The sequence below is a fragment of the Protopterus annectens genome, chromosome 1.part0 (assembly GCF_019279795.1).
Source record: "Protopterus annectens isolate FY-2018-M chromosome 1.part0, PAN1.0, whole genome shotgun sequence".
Classification (NCBI taxonomy): domain Eukaryota; kingdom Metazoa; phylum Chordata; order Ceratodontiformes; family Protopteridae; genus Protopterus; species Protopterus annectens.
In genome coordinates, this window is record NC_056725.1 from 1,223,876,964 (window position 1) to 1,223,896,962 (window position 19,999).

The 19,999-nt window shown below is 42.3% G+C and overlaps 1 protein-coding gene across 2 annotated transcripts in view; it reads right to left on the reverse strand.

Moving 5' to 3' along the window:
• UFL1 (UFM1 specific ligase 1) overlaps positions 1-19,999 on the reverse strand; it is a 911,566-nt gene that overhangs the window by 640,345 nt on the left and 251,222 nt on the right. For both annotated transcript variants that reach the window (XM_044065765.1, XM_044065759.1), the window contains exon 5: positions 9,874-9,988. In XM_044065765.1, the coding sequence (XP_043921700.1) occupies positions 9,874-9,988 (115 nt within the window). The remainder of the gene's footprint in view (positions 1-9,873; positions 9,989-19,999) is intronic.

Here is a 19,999-nt window from a genome sequence, read left to right on the forward strand (position 1 = left end):
TCTGGATAAATTATTTATATCACCCATCTGATCACGAAAGGGTTTGCATCAAGATCTAAGGATGTAATGGTGCCCCTCTACTCTTCCCTCATCAGACCCATTATTGTGTACAATGCACCAATTGGAATGTACCTGGCTAGACATCTCCAGCAGCTGAAGAGACCACAGAGGTACCTAACCAAGAGGATTACTGGCCTCAAAACAGTTGCCCTATGCAGCACGATTGAAAAAGCTAAAACTGTTCTCTGTTGCATACCGCCTTCTCAGAGGCGATCTCTGTCTAACGTACAGAGTCATGTCCAACCCAGAATTGTTGAACATGCTCCATCTTAGCAAAACCAAATGTACTCGAGCCACACGCTCTAGAGATATAAACCTCAACACAACAATGAATAAAACATGCTGGAGGGATAGATTCCCTTTGCAGAGACTTCCCTTACTATGAACAAGGTCCCAATCTACATAAGACAGAGCCCTTCACGATCACTCTTCAAGAGGAACCTTGATGAGTGGATGGGTAACAGAAAGTTCACACCGGGGATCACACCAACAACACTACTAGATAGGGGCCAAGGGTACTAACTGCTAGTACAAGGGTCTAGGGAACTACTAACGGGGAGGAGAATACCGCACAACGTGGCTGGGCTAATATATGCCTTTGGGCAGATAGCCCAGTACCAACCTATGAACCTATGTGAAGTTAATGAATGAACTCTGCCACTAAGGGTGCATCAGCTATTTGAAACTCTGTGATTTCAATGTATTGTTCTTGTCATTTTGTAACACAGAGGAAATTAGTATAGACTTTGAGTCCTTACTTTCTATCCCACAAAGGTGATATACTGAATAGTACTAATTAGTCTTTTTGAAAAGAGAAATACTTTCACTATTTGATCCAGAAGTCCTTTTCTGCATAATTTTTTATGGTTTTCTAATGCAATCTATGGGACCCCCAGTCTTTATCCCTAGTACAAAGTGATCTGTGTAGTAAAGAACAACCTCTCTAAGTGCTAGTACCTCCCCTACATGGCCCTGTGGGACTTCCTAGTGAAAATATTATGATTATACAGCCTAATATGCTGAGCAGACACAGATACCAGACACTATTTTGTTTGGAGTGGGACAGCAGCAAGAACTGCAAAATGTTATCAAACTGATGTGAGAGAGCAAGAATAGGCTAATGTTAGACTCAGACCCTGAAATGAACACTAAAAGTACAAGTGACAACCTGGTACCTTAAAAATGTATGCACCTGTGAGACAGATGCTGTACTTGGAAAACTGTTGGGGTTTGCAATGAAGAGTGTTATTCAGAAAATCTGGCAATGATTGGAAGGGGAGCTGCAGTTGGGCTACATGTGCCCAAAATGTGAGGAGGAGCCACAAAACTGAGGAATAGTGAAGCTTTCAAAAGGTACACTTGAATGAAAAGAAGACAAAGTGGAACATAGCAAGAGATGAAACAAATGGAGAGCAATCAGAGGCAAAAGAATACATGACAAGCACAATGTTAAAAAAAGACAGATGTGTTAAAAGTACATGCCATCCCGAATGGTCTAGCTGTTAGGCGCCTGCACAAAACCAGCTGCCTATAGGTCAGCAAGATTTGCAGATGCACAAAACAGACATGCTGAGACAGAAACATGACCCATTCACAACAGTGCCCAGACATGAGAAATTCTATTTCATGTCTATGACAAAGCAGTACAGATGCAAATACATCACAAATCCCTGTAAAGAATGTTCAAAATGTCTTTGCACAAGAAAACTTCAAGGCTGTAGAGGATGGTACTTCATCCCTAAAAATATGTTGTTAAATTTATATACAGACCAGGCAAGGAACTTGACATAGAAAATATGGTGAGGGCATCATATTTATCCTAGAAGAATAAAGAGTTGCTAAAATAACTAGAGACTGTTTGTGCAACATAAAAAAGTAACAGAATTTCATAGATATACCATCACTAAATTAGAAATATAGTTACTGAAAGATGTTACAAATGGAAGCTGACTGAAGCTAAAATCATAACTAAAGAAAGAAATCTAGTCTTGTGTTTCTTTCAAGTTTAAAACATTTTGTTAAGGACATGAGTGTTCAAAGGTAACAAAATATTTCCTAATGACAAGACAAATGCTTTTGTCAAACCTTTCTTCGTCAAATGCCCTCTAACTTACCTGCTTTACCCTTCACTTCATCTACCCAATACTTTAATTCTACACTTTTCTTGGAACATAACATTTCTAGGTTACAATAGAGAGTCGATCATCCGAACTAACTGGGATCTAGGGTAGTTCAGACAATCAAATTGTTCGGATAATCAAACATATAATTGAACCAGATTTAAAAAAAACATCTAAAATTTTGTTTTTTCTCCTGCAGGAATACACTTTTCAACCATTCAGCAATTCCAATGGACAATAAAGAATATTTTTAACACAAGAGCTGGTTACAAGCTCAAAAAACATGCTCAAGCAAATGCGCATAATGTTTACATATTCAGATTTTATGATTTTTCCTACCTGAAAACTTTGGAAGGCTGGTTCTGATAACTGACGTTTGGATAATCAACTCTCTAGTGTGTATCTACTAAGCTTTAACATTTAGTATGTTACATTTATTCCAGCCCACTGTTTCGTACTGAGTGTTCCTGCGTAGAATAGTACATCTGGAATAGTAGCTGCATAACAGGTTACCTATTTGTTTACATCAGTTTAATTAAGTCACTATACACATTCTACTTCTTTGTTATGCTTCTGCCCATTTTATATTCAATGTCACTATTTAACAATGCACACTGTACTTGTACTCTTTTTGCTAGTACTACACTCTTAGTAATCTGAATGGTACTAATTAGTCTTCTTGAAAAGAGAAATACTTTCACTATTTGATCCAGAAGTCCTTTTCTGCATAATTTTTATGATTTTCTAATGCAGTTAATCAGTCTTTACCAGTGCTCTACCCAGGTAAACAAAAATTAACATAAAATGAAATACAATAAATAAAGCTGATATCCAAGAAATGTAAACTGCAAAGAAAAATCAGGATATACAATGCATGGGAATGTCAACTCAAATAAAACAAGTACTAATGGGCTGTGCCACTCCTTCATATGAGGATAACAGAAATAAAAAACAAAAAGTAAACTTTATCCATTACCAAATTTACATGAAAAAGCATCCAGCACAAAAACTAAATAACTAACCTTGCTGACAACTCCTGTTTTTAGACAAATGTTCTGTACTGCATAGCACAAACCTGCTTCAGCACTCCAAGAGAGACCTCCTCCAAATTAAGACATTCTCCTCGAGGGAAATGAAACATTACCAACAAACAATAGGGTAACATAGAGTGGCAGTAATATTATTTTGGAATCTATCCCCCTGAAGAAAGCTCCAGATGAGGCCACTGCTTTATTAGAATGCGCCTTTGGGAAAGAGGACATTAATTTGCCGTAAGTATAGCAAAAAGAAATGAACCTAGAAATCCAGCTAGTGATACCCTGTTTGGATACTGATTGGCCCAGCTTAGAGTCCAAGAATGAAACTAACTGTTGGTCTGATTTACGAATAGACTTAGTCTTGTCCAGGTAAATTCTGTGCTATGTGTACTTTGAAGGAATGCCGAATTTTTTCAACCCTATTCTGTAGGTTGGGGAAAAAAGGCATGTTGACATCCCGATTGACGGACATCTCATTTTATATTTTAGGCATGAAAGAGGGATTCATTCTCAGGGATGCTCTGTCCTTACAGAAAATAAGGAAGGGGTGGAGTAACCATGAGTACATGGAGCTCTGAGACCATCTAGCAGAAATGAGAGCTACCAGAAAAATGGTTTTCCAGATGCAGAATTTCAGAGTGCAAGAAGCAGCTAGATAAAGGGAGGCACAGTGATCTTTCCAGCATATAATGAGATCCCAAGGGGAAATCTGGGTTTTCTCAGAGAGTTTTAAGTGCAGAACCCCTTTTAAAAACTGTCTGACCTCAAGTCTGGACATGAGGATTAAAGGGAAGACAGCTGAGATGGCTGGAAGGTGGGCTTTAATAGATGAATATGCTAAACTGCCTTTTGTGAGCTCACACAAAATAAGATAAACAAAAGGAACATTTCATTTTATTGGGTCCATAGGTTCATAGGTAGGTGCTAGGCTATCTGCCCAAGGGCATTTATAAGCCTAGCCAGAATGTGTTGGCTTTCGCCTCCCTTTTAAATTACTTTCCTGGGCCTCTGTCTAGCAGGGCCACTGAAGTGATCCCAGGGGCAAATTTACGACTTCTCATCCATTCGTCAAGATTTCTCTTGAAGAGAGTCACTGAGGGGCTTTGCCTAACATAAATTGGGATTCTATTCCAGAGCGAGGGAAGTCTCTGGGACAGGAATCTATCCTTCCAGCATGTCATGTTTATTGTTGTGCTGAGGTTTAATTCACTGCAGCGTATGGCTCTAAGAGATTTGGTTTTCTTGAGGTGGAGCATGTCCATTAATTTCGGGTTGGACATGGCCTTGTACGTCAGGCAGAGATCACCTCTGAGCAGGCGGTAAGCAACTGAGTAGAGCTGGAGTTTCTTTAGTCGAGCTGCACAGGGCATCTGTTTGAGGCCCATGATCCTCTTGGTGAGGTACTTCTGTGGTCTTTCCAGCTGTTGCAGGTGTCGAGTAAGGTACATTCCAAATGAGGCATTGTACTGTACTGTGGACCTAATTAGTGATGAGTAGAGGGGCACAATGACCTCTCGATCTAGATGCGAACCCTTTCGTGATTAGGTGGGCTACATAGAAGGATTTTCTAACCACTTTGACAATGTGATTATCAAAGGAGAGGTTGCTATCTACCTGGGTCCCCAGATCCCTAATTACATCTTCCGTACTTAGTGGATTACCACCTATGTGATAATCCGTGGGCATGTTTTTCCCAAAGGGGAAGACTATGCATTTTTTGGCATTTAGCTTGAGGCCATGGTTCTGACACCAGGTATCTGTCTCCGTGAGACCCTTTTGGAGGATATCTGTGTCAGCCGGAGAGTCGATTATGGCCCCCAGTTTGCAGTCATCTGTGAACTTGGTCAGCCATAGTCCTCCCGTGCTTGCCTGTACCTCAGAGAAGTATATACCAAACAGGAGGGGTCCCAGGACTGAGCCCTGTGGGACGCCACTTGTAACTGGTTTAGAGTCAGACATGGCACCTGCAACTCTGACCATGTGTGTTCTATCCGTGAGCCAGTTGGCAACCCATCTCGTGACCAGATTTTTACCTTGGCTTCAGATTGAAAATGTCTTCCATTTAGTTAGTAGGAATTTGGGGCAGTGATTCTCCTAGACTCCTAGAGAACCTGAAGCACATTCTCAGAAAATTGGTGTCTAGAAGGGATCAGAATCCTATCGTCCATAGGGTTTAATTGAATGATAATAGGAAGAAGTGAAGCAATGAGTCCTTCTGCTGTGTGATCAGGTCCACTTTGTGAGATAGCTTGTGGTGACTGCCCCCGACTAAGAGACAGAAAATGAAGAACCAATGCTGTCCTAGCCAATATGGAATAACCAGTAGAATTCTTGACTTTTTTTTGTAATTTTAGTAAAACATTTGGTAGCAGAGACAATGGAGAGAAGACATAAAGAAAACCTCCTGCCCACTGAAAGATAAGTTATCTGTCATCCAAGCCTGGAGATAAGGAGTCCTTGTCCAGAAATAGGGAGCCATTTTTTGTTCTCCAAAGCAATTAAGTCGATCTGTGGTTTACCCTACTTGTGTGTTATGTCTAGAAATACCTGCCTGTTGAGCATCCATTTGTGGGAGCAGATCTTTGATGGCCTTGCTGAGAAAGTCTGTCAGGACACAGTCCTGGGAGGGAATGTATACTGCTTGAAGGGACATTTTCGCCTTGATGGCCAGGTCCCAAGTAATTTGAGCCAACCTGCAAACTTGGTAGGATCTTGCCCTTCCTTGTTTATGTACCATATGACTGTTGTGTTGTCTGTGAATATTCTTAAGAGGTCCTGGTTTCCAGAGATGGGAGAAGACTTGTAGGACCTAAATGAGAGTTCTCATCTCTTTCAGGTTGAGGTGTTCAGCCTCAAGGTTGGATTGCCAGCAATCCTAGACCTCGTGAGTCACAGTCCATTCCCCCCCAAGCTTCATCAAAAGCTGTGTACAGTTCTTGATCTCGAGTCTGTACCTTGAAGGGCAGGCCTGAATTAAGGTTCACCTATGCCATGGATCTCCCTCTTAAGACAAGGTATGACACAGATCTGTGTGTTAGGGGGGTGAGAATGTTGGAACCAGACATTTTTCAAGTACCACTGTATTTTCCTCATGTGCAGTCTGGCTAGTGGAAGCATATGGATGGTTGACACCATGTAACCTACTGCTCTGAGAATCTCCTTTACCATGGAGAGGTAAGAGGGATAGGAAAAAGTTGTAAGGCTCTGCACATTCTCCTGGGACAGAAACGTCTGTGTGCTTTTTATGCCTAGTCTGCAACCAAAGAAAAATACATCTTAAGTGGGCTGAAAGAAACACGTTTTGAAAATGACAGTGAACCGCAGTTGCAGGAGGAGGATGAGGATGAAGCTGAGGTACAGCAATAGGACCTAAGGCAATGAAGCCTGGATTAGCAATTTGTCTGTACAGGGGAATATTTGTATTCCAAGCCCCGCAAAGGCTATAACTGAAATTAGTCACTTTATGAAAACGCTGGGGGTGGGGGCAGTGCAACACCCAAAAGGCAAAGCAGAAAACTGAAAATGTGATGAGTCAGTAGAGAACCTTAGGAATTTCCTGCAAGTTGGATGCATGGAAATATGCAAGCAACAGTCCAAGTCCCAAATACAAGGCAGTCCTGTGGAAGGATAAAGGGTAGCAGGGACTGAAGAGATAGTATTTCAAAAGTGGGTACCTTGAGGAAGGTGTCCAGCTGAGAAAAGTCCAATATGGGTCTCCACTGTCCTTTTCTTAGCACGAGGAACAGCCTCAAGTAGAATCCTCTGCCAACATACTGAGGAGGAACTGGTTCTGAGGTGCCTTGGGAAAGTAAGTCCTGTAGGATGGGTGACAGAGGATGCAACTGGTTGTGGTGAGATGGTGGAATGCCTCTGAATGGAGACAGGTACTTTCAGGACATTCTGTAACCTTGTTTGATGACAGTGAGTACCCATTTGTCTGAAGTGATCTTTTCCCAGTATGTACTAGGAAGACTGAGTGTTTTAAGAAAGGCTAACAGTGGGGTCACGGAGGAAGACAGGGGAGAGAGAGAAGGTAGCTACACTGCCTTATCTGTGAAGGAAGGCTTTCCAGATCAGGGGTCCTCCTTTTAGCTTCTTCTAAAAATCTCTATCTGGGTGCTTTCTTGTCTTTCTGAGAAGGCCTATGCTCTGTTCTGACCAAAGAAGTGGACTTGACAGGGTAATTTCTCTGGTATCTGGGCAAAGAAGTAGGAAGAATTTGTGCAGTCCTTCATAGTTTTTCCTTGCTCTTTCAACATCTTGAACAAACTAGCGGCCTGTGATCCAAAGAGAAGATCCCTGTCAAGAGGGACATCTAGGAGCTTTGTTTTGAAATCTTCAGAGACAGGTTGATTGTGTAACCAGGCATATCTCCTAATAACCGAGCCAATAGCAACTTCTCTGGAAGAGGCCTTAACAGCATCACAGCTACATTTATGCTATGCCTAGCTAGAGTGACTTGAAATACCAAAAACATAATTTGTTCTTTGGAGTCTGACCCTACCATATCAGCAACAGCCTTATTCAGATTATGAATAAACAGAAGGTGTCAGGTCACCTGGGTCTGACAATTAATGACCCTGAAAGGCCAGGGTAGAGGAAGCAGAGACCTGTCCATGGTTCTACTTTCTTTGTCAGAAGGTAGGGCATTAGCATTTAGCAGAAGCTTAAAAGGTTTGTCTGAGGCTAGACCTGTCCATGGTTCTACTTTCTTTGTCAGAAGGTAGGGCATTAGCATTTAGCAGAAGCTTAAAAGGTTTGTCTGAGGCTAAGGAAATGGCTGAATGACAATTCTCAAGTTTCTTGAAAAGAAAATTTAATCTGGAACTTTGTAGAATCTTTCAGGTCCCTTGGAAGCAGGAGGCTGACAGTCTGGGGCAGGAGACATGAATATGCAAGCATTGAGAAAGGCCTCAAGGCAGGAGGGTCAGGGGGAAAGGACTGGAGTGTCCACTTCTAAAAGGCTGTAATATATTTTCCTGGACATCAGAGATTTGCTTAGACTACCAAATGAAATGTTTCAGCATAATTACAATGGTCTCTCTGAAATATGCCTTTTCCACAGGAGAATCAGGGGAGATGGAGTCTTGATCAACTGAGGGCACCTGACCAGGTAAGCGAATTTGACAGGAGTATGTTAAGGAATGATCATATAAATCTGAGACCTCCACCTCATCCTCACAGTGGAGCAGCTGAAAACAAAGGAGGTTTTAGAGTCATAATAGCTTCGAAAAGCTTTGTGAAAAGTCCATCCACTTCTTCTTCATAGAGGGTTGGGGGAGAGGGAACATGCTTATTCTTCTGCTGTTTCTTCTTACAGTGACATCTACATGGGCCAAGCAAGAAGGCTCCAACCCCTGATGTATCTCATTCAGTGATCCTGAAATCTCAGCCTGTGCTAAAATATGAGGGATACCTTCCGGGCCCTCTGAGATAACGATCCACAGTTTTCCCTTCTCCATTGCAGTAAAAGTCACTTCGGACGTGTGGTCCTCGGGCACCACACTGGTCTTCAATTGGGTCATGATAGAGGGCATCCGAGAGGAGTCCGACATACTGCAGGTTCTGTAACCTCAGCAGGTACACTGGAATCTGACTTGGCAAACTGAACACCAGGCCTACGCCTCTTGAGGTTTTTCTTTAGTGTGGACTGTACATCGGGTGTGGAGGAATCCGCCATCTTAGTCTTTGCCAACTGCTTTTGTAGTTGAGTCTCTAAGAGCATATTCAAGAATGAGAAATGGGAATGCAAAGTCATGTATGAAGGACTGGGAGATAGAAGATTTGTGGTCGTGCTCTGCACCTGAGGAGAAAAAGCAATGGAAATGGTATCGGACTACTACACTTACACCTTCCCTTCCTAGTTGACATCTAATAAAAATCACAGAAAAAACAGGATAAACAGTAAAAGAACATTCTACAACAGGGCACTTATTTCAATCCAAGTCACTTATGTTACATACGACCATGAGAAGATCAAACCAACAGGTGCGAGACCAGCATTCTGGCTATGGCGTGATAGTCTAGGGATTTAAGCTCATACGTCCATTTATGCACCCCTATGCTCATGGGCTGAAGTCATATGTCAGATCCATAGTGTAAGGAAGAGTTAGGCTTTGTTACCCCCGACTGGATGTCAGAAGTGAAAACCAATCAGTTTGGAATACTGCAACAGTGATTTCAGCTGGTACATCTTCCAGGACCTTCTGGAAAATCACAAGTATGCAAACTGCTACACTTCAGCATATAAACTATAAAAAATAAAAGTCAATACTAAAATAGATAAAGTTAATTAAATGATACCTAAATAAAATATTATAGAAAGAACATCACTATTCTCAGTGCTAAAATAAACTGAATGAAATAAGCTGGTACAATGAAATCATACCACACTACATTAAGAGAAAGGAAAGTAAACCAGAATAGCAAAAATCATAAACAAAGCTGTGCCTATCCAAAAAATGTAGAATAATAAAAGTAATTTTCAGCTAGGTTACTTAACCATTGGTAACAATAACACTCTTCAGAACCAACTCAGAATAAGATTTTAAAGTGTTTACTTTTTTCACATAGCTGTTTCATTTCTTTATATGTACTCAAAGGCCGAAGCACACAAATGCCACCAAAATCTATATATTGCTTCATCATGAATATACCTCTGTCAGAAAATCACCAGGGAGGTCAAACGCCTTGCAGAGCTCTGATATGGCCACTTGACCAGATTCCTGCAGCTTGTCATTGACTTCTTCAGCAAGTCGATCCAAGTATTTCCTAATGGATGAAAAAAGACAATATGACACGTTTCTTTCTAAGCATAACATTAAAGTAATTACCTTCCTTTCTCGATTTAGTATGCAAAGGTTAAGTTGCACAATGTGCAAGCAGATGCAGGGTAAATTAAGTTTGAGTCCTTTAACATGCAACTTTTCTTGACATGAATACACTGAAGCATCTTTCTCATACTGGGACACTAGATCAAGTTCACCCTTAAGTAAACATTGGTGTCTCATTCTTTCTGGCTTTCACAAATTCTGCAGGGGGGGGCTTTGCCCCCTAAACCCCTTTACTTAAATATACAACTTCCATATTCATAAGCTGTGGAGAAAACAGAAAAAAGTAACACAAACCAGTGATCCAATAAAAAAACTCACCAGCAGTGATTCTCCGTAGCAAACATGGATTGGCCACTTGAAAGTCAGAGACTTTAAATCAAAAAGTTGAAGCCTCATCTACTTAGAAATTGCTGACTATAGGTTAGCTCATTTCTAGGTAATCAAAAATTGGGTACTGGTTGAAACTCACTAAGGAACATTCATATATTCACTTAAGATGGACATACTGAAAAGCATAACTGAAAAAAAAAGCAAATTATTCTGTACAGCTACCTCTCTTAGATTGGCAATGTATCTAAAAGCTCTACAACCTGGCTCACCAATCCTTTGTTCTGCACTGCTATCAGGATGCTTATCAGTGTGATGCAGACATCTTTCTTTCCTCCAGTATGCAGCTAACTCAGATTACTGTATTTGTAGGGCTGCAAGGGGCACAACCTCCACAATGAGGAAGGTGGGGATTCTGTCCTCCATAGTAAATAGTCTGGAATTTTGTCTCTGAAATAGTGTGTTTTTTCCTATGTACTACATGCCTACACAAGCCTCTGACATCCCCTGGTTAACTGAACAAGTATTTGCATCATGCATCTGCCCATGTATAATTCAGAAATCACTGTGTATATGTGATAAACAGGTTGCTAGGTCACCAGTTCATTTCTCAAGAACATGCTGCCATTTTCCTAGAACATTCACATCTAGAGCTCAGCAGTGTGTGTCTGCCTGATGCATGAATAGCAAGTTAATGCTTGACCTCTTTCATGGCAATTTTAGGGACTGGTGACTAGTTACCTACAATGGTTCATGAATGTGACAACCCACCACTTGACCAATAATCAAGGAGCCTCAATCCTCACCACTGGCACAAATGGGGGACGTGCACTTGGAGGATAACAGGTACACACACAGCATTTCCAGATACAGCTCTCTGCATCAACTGCAATTTCCCTTAAGAGCACCCAGGAACCAAAGTCAGTCTGGGGCTGATTTCTTCCTCTTTCTCCATATCCTCAATAAGACTTCCCACTGGCACAGCTACAGAGCTGAGATCTCAGCTGACTGGCCAAGCCAAGACCTCTAGCACCCTCTCTGTCCAACCAGTGCTTCGTGTCCCTGCCCTAGTAGCTGACATGCACACTCTTTGAGGTTTGATTCACACACACACACACACACACACACACACACACACACACACACACACACACACACACACCTGGGAGAGGCTGGCATGGGTTTACTAGCTGTGCCCCCTTTTGCCTAGACTATAAAATAGTTGTCACTGCCACCAGCCAACTCCTTACCATCTACTTTAAGGCCCTTAACAAAGGGTGACCAATCTTACTGTCTAATATTAATATTAATACAAATGGTACTTTGACCAAGACCAAGGCCTATATTAGGAGTGGCCCACACAGTGTCACCAAATAAATATGCAAGTACTCTCAAAACTTAAATATATCTAGATCGATCAACCACAATGAAAGGTTTAACTATATTTAATAATAAATAATAAAAGAACAAGACAATACTAAATATATATTCACAGTGACATCAAAGTTCAAAACCACAGGAATATTTAAAACAACATTGCAGGGCAGTCTCAAATAAATAAAGAAAAACATCTAAACTAAGCTTTACTATATTCCTGGCTGCATCTAATAGAAATATACTATTCCCTAGTAACTTACTTCATCAGAACAAGGCAGATGTGGTAAATGGTTCTTGTCAGGTCCAAGACAGAATACAGAATGCCCTGTCTCTCTATGAGACTTTTTAAATTACTATCTCAAATATTACTGCTGGAATAGCTTGCAGAATTGCATAATTTCTTGTCATCTGACTCGATCCCAGGTGAAACCCCCACTGATGGAATCTGGTAGTATTTAGCATCTATGTGTGAAAATACATGGACCTCAGATTTCTGGCAGATCCTGGAAGTCACAAAACAATTACATTCCTCCACATTTCAAGACTAGTAATTATTTCACCCTAAAGGCAATAGAGAAAGCTTTTCGGCACAGACTCTTGTGTCTCTAGCTCACTGAAAACTGAAAGATACCATCTTTTATTGCATAGCCATAAAGTAATTTAATTTTAGCTATTTTTCTGAAGTTAACCTCCTGTACTCCAGTTTTCACTGTTAAAATATATACACTTAAACAGTTACAATAGTGCATGTGCATTTCTATTGTCTTCCAGTAGGGTACACTGTGGTTACATTTTAAACACAAGCACGTTATAAAATACCTTTTTAATACACGTCTGCACAAACCAGTTTGATATACACATGACAAACAGTTTTAATACAGTTGTAGCACAAGCATCTTACATAAACCATGTTGATATTCTCAAATGACATATAATGATTTACAAAATTCCAGATAGCTGTGCTGGCAGTATCTTCTTTTGTGACAGTCCACTCTAAAATTATGATGTATAGTATGACCTAGCTAAGGTGCTGATGACATACACATGCATTATAAGGTCAAGAGAGCAGCGTAGGCATAGTTATGATGACCTGCAAAGCTGCCACCCTGATTATCTACATGTGAGGGAAGCAGAGGCTGCACACTAATGCCCCAAATGGTACTGTACGTAGCTGCCACTTTTTAGTCACACATTTTTCACATCTGATGTAAACCCCTCACTAAATTCTATCATTGTATTACCTATGTTATCAGTGTACCTTAAACCCTCAAACACAATTCCTCTATACACCAACTTCTCTGTCTCTATCATAATCTATGGGTCTTTGATCAGATCTTGGATCCAGCTCAGCTGCTTTTACTACAGTCACAGATCCAACTCTCGAGCTCCTCCCTTTACCCACAATGCCCCACCACCCTGACATACTTCAAATTGAGTTTGCTGCTCCAACACTAACAAATGCATGACACCATATAATTTTGAAAATACAAGATAGAGACACATAGAAAGGTTGAAGCACAAACAGGGAACAAGCAGGTTCCCAAAAGGACATTCCTTAGGTCTCACTCTTGGCTGGCCCGAATACCAGAATCCAGTACAGGGACAGCATTTGAGAAGGCCAATCAGCTTAGTTTCTGCTACTCCTTTCTCTCTTTCCAAAAAAAAACAAAATTATCTGCTTTTACAGTATTTGTGTTTTTTTTTACTTTATTTTGCTTTTGCGTCATCTTAAAAGTACTCAATTGTATTTATTACTGCTTGGTGTAACTCATTGTAAGCCTTTTAGTTTAAGCACCTGGGCTTCAGACCAGTTTTACATTAGGAAGGTTTGTGGTCTGCACTGTAGTGGCAGAACAGGTAGCTTACATCCCTCTAAGTTGGGAACTGCTGATTTGAGGGCTCAATGTCTGGTGTATTAATTCTGGTTTAAGCACTTGGGCTTGAGGCCAGTTATTTTACATTAAGAGGGTTCGTGTTCTGCACTCTTGTGGGAGGAGAGGCTGGACTCTGTCCTTCTGAGCTGGGAATTTCTGGTTAAAGCTTATAGTGCCTGCATATTTGAACTGCTTCTTACTGAAATTGGTACACCTCGTTTGCTGTAGCATAGACTAGATCCAGACCTGCTGAATCTAGCTTTGTTTGTATAACTTGAGCACTAATCCAGGCATTCTTTAAAGTATTCAGTTGTATTTATTACTGCTGGTAGTAACTTGATTAAAGTGTAGCTATCATTCTAAGTCTTTTGGATTAGGCACTTGGGCTTCAGACCAGTTGTTTTACATTAGGAAGGTTTGTGGCCTGCACTGTGGTGGCAGGACAGGTAGCTTACATCCTTCTAAGTTAGGAACTGCTGATTGAGAGCTCAGTGTCTGTTATTCTAAAAGTGTATTAGTTCTGGTTTAAGCACTTGGGCTTCAGGCCAGTTATTTTACGTTAAGAAGGATTGCGGTCTGCACTCTTGTGGGAGGAGAGGCTGGACTCTGCCCTTCTGAGCAGGGAATTTCTGGTTAAAGGCTTATAGTGCCTGCATATTCTAACTGTTTCTTACTGAAATTGGTACACCTTGTTTGCTGTAGCATAGACTAGATCCAGGCCTGCTGAATCTAGCTTTATTTGTATGCTTGTTGTTTGTTTATTTCCCTGAAACGCTAATTCCACCTCAAACGCGGCCTTTTAGCACTTCTGTGGATCCCTAGTTGCACACTAGGGCAGCGCCGGTTAATCAGATTTAAACTATTAGGGCTACCTAAAGTCCACTCTTCAAATTTTCCCTTAAAACTACCTTCCTCAAAGTATACTACTGTTCTATTTAGTGTATCCTACAACTATAAATTATCTCTACTTGACTCCCAAGTAGACTATTCTCTATCTGTATAGCGAAGCACTTGCTCCTACAGTACTTATCACCTCGATACAGCACTCTTGTTATAGAAAGTACCCCAAAAAAGCAAACCCCATTTCTCGGTCACCCACATCCCCAGAACCTTTTCTTAAGTTTTTCTGTCTATTCCTTCTAGCATGTCGAGGATCAGTTGCTAATGTCCTCTCCTGCTCAGCTGGTGAACCTGGGAATATTGAGGCAATGTTACAATTGCCTCATGTACACAGACAACCCTCTCCTCCTCCCACAAAACACAAATACATGTGAGAGATGCAACTATATGGCCAAACTGGAGGCTGAGCTCTCTCAACATAGGACTGGCATGACTAGACAGGAGGAGAAGGTAACCACACACACTATAGACCCAGTCTCACATAATACCATCACAACCTCAAATCATACACATAAACACACAAAGACATACTCGAGGCTCTGATCAAAAATCTACCAAAACAGCAGAGGCCACCAAAGCAGACACCCAAACAACTACCACCTCAGAACACAACACCTGCAACACATAGACCACACAGTCAGAGTGTCAAGCAGTCACAGCCCTTAATGCCAAACACAATGCCAGACACACTAGTCATTGGTGACTCCATAGTCAGACACACTGACGTCCCGCTCACCAGACTGAGTAAGGAGAAGGTCACAGTAAGCTGCCTGTCGGGTGCTAGAATCCGCCACATAACGCATGCACTCAGGTCTCTCAACAGCAGGTACAAGTACGACTCAATCATTGTCCACGCTGGTGTTAACGACCTGAGACGTACCTCCTTGGACTACATGAAAAGAGACATAGAGGAGCTCTCTGATTATGTAGCCCAAGCAGGTATGACCCTGACCTTGAGCAGTATCCTACCTTCACCAAGAATGATGCCACAATACAGAGATAAGATGATCAGCTTTAACAATTGGCTTAAACTCTGGTGTCAATCAAAGGGGATCCAATGTCTGTCTACCTGGGATGACATGCTGGACAAGCCACGCTGCTTCGCAAGGGACGGCTTGCACTTGTCACCCCTGGGATTCTGGATTTTGGCAAAGGCTCTTGCCACCCCATAGTGCCTTTTTTTAGGCAAGGCTCAAATTCTAAACCTACCACCCTAGAACAAAACAAAGAAAAAAAACTAAGGGTAATGCTGCTCAATGCCAGAAGTCTCAACCTCAAGATGCACGCACTCGAGGCCCTTCTCAGTATGGAGAACATCGATGTCTGTGCTGTGACAGAAACCTGGTTCAAGGCTCCTGAGAGCACCCCAGCACTATCAGGTTTTACCTCATATCATGCGTTCCAGCCCCAAAACCCGGACAATACCAAGAAAGGAGGAGGGGTATCCATATTCATCAAGGACACCCACACCTCAAGATTGGTGGCATCGCACGATGCATTGGAAACCATCCAGGTGCAATTAACCATAGGCAAGACTGCTCTGCAATTTGTAGCATGTTACAGGCCACCCTCGCAAACTCAGGAACCTCATATGGCCTTCCTGAAAACACTGGAGGGGATGAATGTATCTCCGAACAACATCATACTAGGTGACTTCAACTACCCTAATATAGACTGGGAACACTACTCAAGCCCAAACACTCTAGCCCAAAAGTTCCTGGAATTCATAAACTCAAATGCCATGGAACAACTAGTCACCATCCCCACAAGAGGAGAAAACATACTTGATCTCATCATCACAAACATGGGAGCACAATGTTCAACGCCGGAAGTATACCCCTCACTGGTGAGATCTGATCACAAACTAATCTCGCTGGAGGTCCTCATCCCGCCCCACCTGAAATGAAAAAGACCACAGTAAAGAACTTCTCGAAAGCCGACTTCACACTTCTAAAGACTAGTGTGGTCTCCTTTAAGGCCCCTGAGCCGGCTGTTAACATTACTCAAACCGCTGAATCACTTACAAATGCCTTCTACCAGCACCTGCAGGGCTGCATGGATCAGGCAATCCCAAGCAAAACAAAGACTCTTTGTACCAAAGGCAAGCGTCCAGTCTGGTGGACCCCAGCCATAAACAAACTCTACAACAAAAGGAGAAAGCTACTACAAGATAGAGCAAAATCCTTAAAAGGTAAGACACCGCTGATCACTATAAGTAAAAAGCTAAGAGCTCTCATAAAATCATCCAAAGCTAATTTTGAGAAAAATAGCTAAGGACTCTAAAGACAACCATAAGGCATTCTTTAGCTATGTCAGAAACCTAGGAGGAAACTCCCAGATATGCTCAGAATTAGTTCAAAATGATGTGAAAATTACTGATCCTACAGACATTGCCAACATACTGGCTGACAGGTTCAGTGCAAACTTCTCCCCACTAAAGGAGAGATATCTATACCAAATGATTGTAGCCCCCCAAACATCTCTAATGCCCAGGTGAGAACTGCTCTCTCCAAGGCAAAGAACACAGCATCCATGGGACCTGATGGTGTCCCCGGCTGTGTGCTCCATGAACTCAACGAGGAATTAAACCCACAGTTAGGACAGCTGTTTAATCTTAGTCTCACCTCCGGATACGTACCCAGGAGTGGCGCAGCGACTGTGGTCCCACTCCATAAAGGCGGTGCCTCCACCGACCCTGGAAATTACCATCCCATTAGCTTGACAAGCCTTATCTGCAAAGCCATGGAGAGGATCATAATGGATCTCAAATAAAGACATAGGGAACTTGCAGACTTTGGATCCAACCCAGTTTGGCTTTGTCAAAGGCAGATCATGCCTTTTAAACTTGGATGACTTTTTCGAAACAGTCACCAAGGCCATTGACGAGGGAAAGGCAGTCCATACAGCCTACCTAGACCTGGCGAAGGCTTTTGATACAATACCTCACTCGGGTATCATTGAAAAACTCATCAACTTAAATGTAAACCCATACATTACAAGATGGGTTGCAAACTGGCTGAGTGACAGAACCCACAGGGTCAGAGTTGCTGGCGCCATGTCAGACTCAAAGCCTGTCACAAGTGGTGTCCCACAGGGCTCAGTCCTGGGCCCACTCTTGTTTGGCATCTACTTTTCTGAAGTACAAGCAAACACAGGAGGGTTATGGCTGACAAAGTTTGCAGATGACTGCAAACTGGGTGGCGTAGTTGAAAACACATCCGACACAGATATCCTTCAGAAGGGTCTCACAGAAACGGATAACTGGTGCCAGAGCCATGGCCTAAAGTTAAATGCCAAGAAATGCATAGTCATACCCTTCGGGAAAAATAAGGTTACCCCTAGCTACCATATAGGTGGCAATCCCGTGAACACAGAAGAAGTTATTAGGGACCTGGGAACCCAGGTTGACAGTAGCCTTTCATTCGACACTCATATTGCTAAAGTAGTTAGGAAGACCTTCTACATTGCCCACCTTATCATGAAGGGATTCACATCTAGATCAAGGGAAGTCATAGTCTCCCTATACTCATCACTCATCAGACCAATGATCGAATACAATGCCCCATTCGAATGTATCTGACCCGACACTTGCAGCAGCTGGAGAGGCCACAAAGTTCCTCACCAAAAGGATAAAGGGTCTCAAAATCTGTCTTATGCTGCCCGACTGAAAGAACTCCAGTTATATTCAGTTGCTTACCGCTTGCTCAGAGGTGACCTATGCCTGACATACAAGGCCATGTCAAACCCAGATTTGATGAACATGCTTCATCTCAAAAAATCTAGATCCCTCAGAGCCACAAGGGCGGGAGACTTAAACCTCGACACTGTTATTAATAGGACGTGCTGGAGGGATAGATTCATCACCCAAAGACTCCCTATGCTGTGGAACAAAATCCCGGTTTATGTGAGGCAAAGCACCTCGCTGGCCTTGTTCAAGAGGAATCTTGACCAATGGATGGGAGATCGCAGATACACCCCAGGGGTTACATCAGTGTCACTGCTCGACAGAGGCACAGCAAAATAATGGGCATAGTTTCTCCAAACTAAAGGGGTGGCGTAAGCCACAAAACTATGGGCTAAGCTTATAAATGCCCTCGGGCAGATAGCCTAGTATGAACCTATGAACCTATGAACCTAGTGATATCTGCATTGCTTACTGTACTTATTTCCTTGTTTCACTTGAAAGAAAGTTACTGTTTGTCATTTTTGCATTTAAGTTACCTGTAACACATTGCATTTAAGTTACCTGGCACTTGCTCACTAAAGCAATTATATAAGTCAGCTCTAAAAAATTAAAAGCACTACACCCTTACAAACTCCCCTTGAGTACCTTGTTCCCCATTGGCCCTTTTTTCAATTATAAAGGAATTCCCAATACTATTCTAGCATGTCCAAAGGTCAGTTGTCAATCTCCTCTCCGGTTCAGCAGGTGAATCTGGGAATCTTGAGGCAATGTTACAACTGCCTCATGTACACAGACAACCCTCTCCTCCTCCCAACAAATTTCAACACATGTGAGAGATGCAACCATATAGCCAAACTGGAGGCTAAGCTCTCTCAACTCAGTACTGGCGTAACCAGTCAGGAGGAGAAGGAAACCACACTCACTACAATTCCAGTCCCACATAGACCTACCACGACAACAAACCAAACACATAAAAACATACTCGGAGGCTCTAAATAAAAATCTGCCTAAGCAGCAGAGACCTCCAAAGCAGACACCCAAGCAACCGCTACCCCAAAACAAAACACGTGCAACACATAACTCACAAAGCCAGTGTGCCGAACAGTCACAGCCCTTAAGGCTAAACAACACACCTGATACACTTGTAATAGGTGACTCTATCGTCAGGCACACTGACGTCCCGCTCACCAGGCTGAACAAGGAGAAGGTCACGGTGAGCTGCCTGTCAGGCGCTAGGATCCGCCACATAACACAAGCACTCAGGTCACTCCAAGGCAAGTACAAATATGACTCAGTCATTGTCCATGCTGGTGTGAATGACCTGAGACGTACCTCCCTGGACTACATGAAAAGAGACATAGAGGAGCTCTCTGAGCATGTAGCCCAGGCCGGTATGACCCTGACCTTGAGTAGCATCTTACCCTCACCAAGAATGATGCCACAATATGAAGACAAGATGATCAATTTCAACAATTGGCTTAAGTGTTGGTGTCATTCAAAGGGGATCCAATGCCTGTCAGCTTGGGATGACATGCTCGACAAGCCACGATGCTTCACTAGGGACGGCTTGCACCTGTCACCCCTGGGCTTTCAGATATTGGCAAAGGCTCTTGCTACCCCCTAGTGCCTTTTTAGGCAAGGCTCAAAAGACAAACCCACCTCCATAGGTATCACAAGGGATAAGAAACTAAGAGTAATGCTACTCAACGCCAGAAGTCTAAACCTCAAGATGCACTTTTCGAAACTCTCCTTAGCATGGAGAACATCGATATCTGTGCAGTAACAG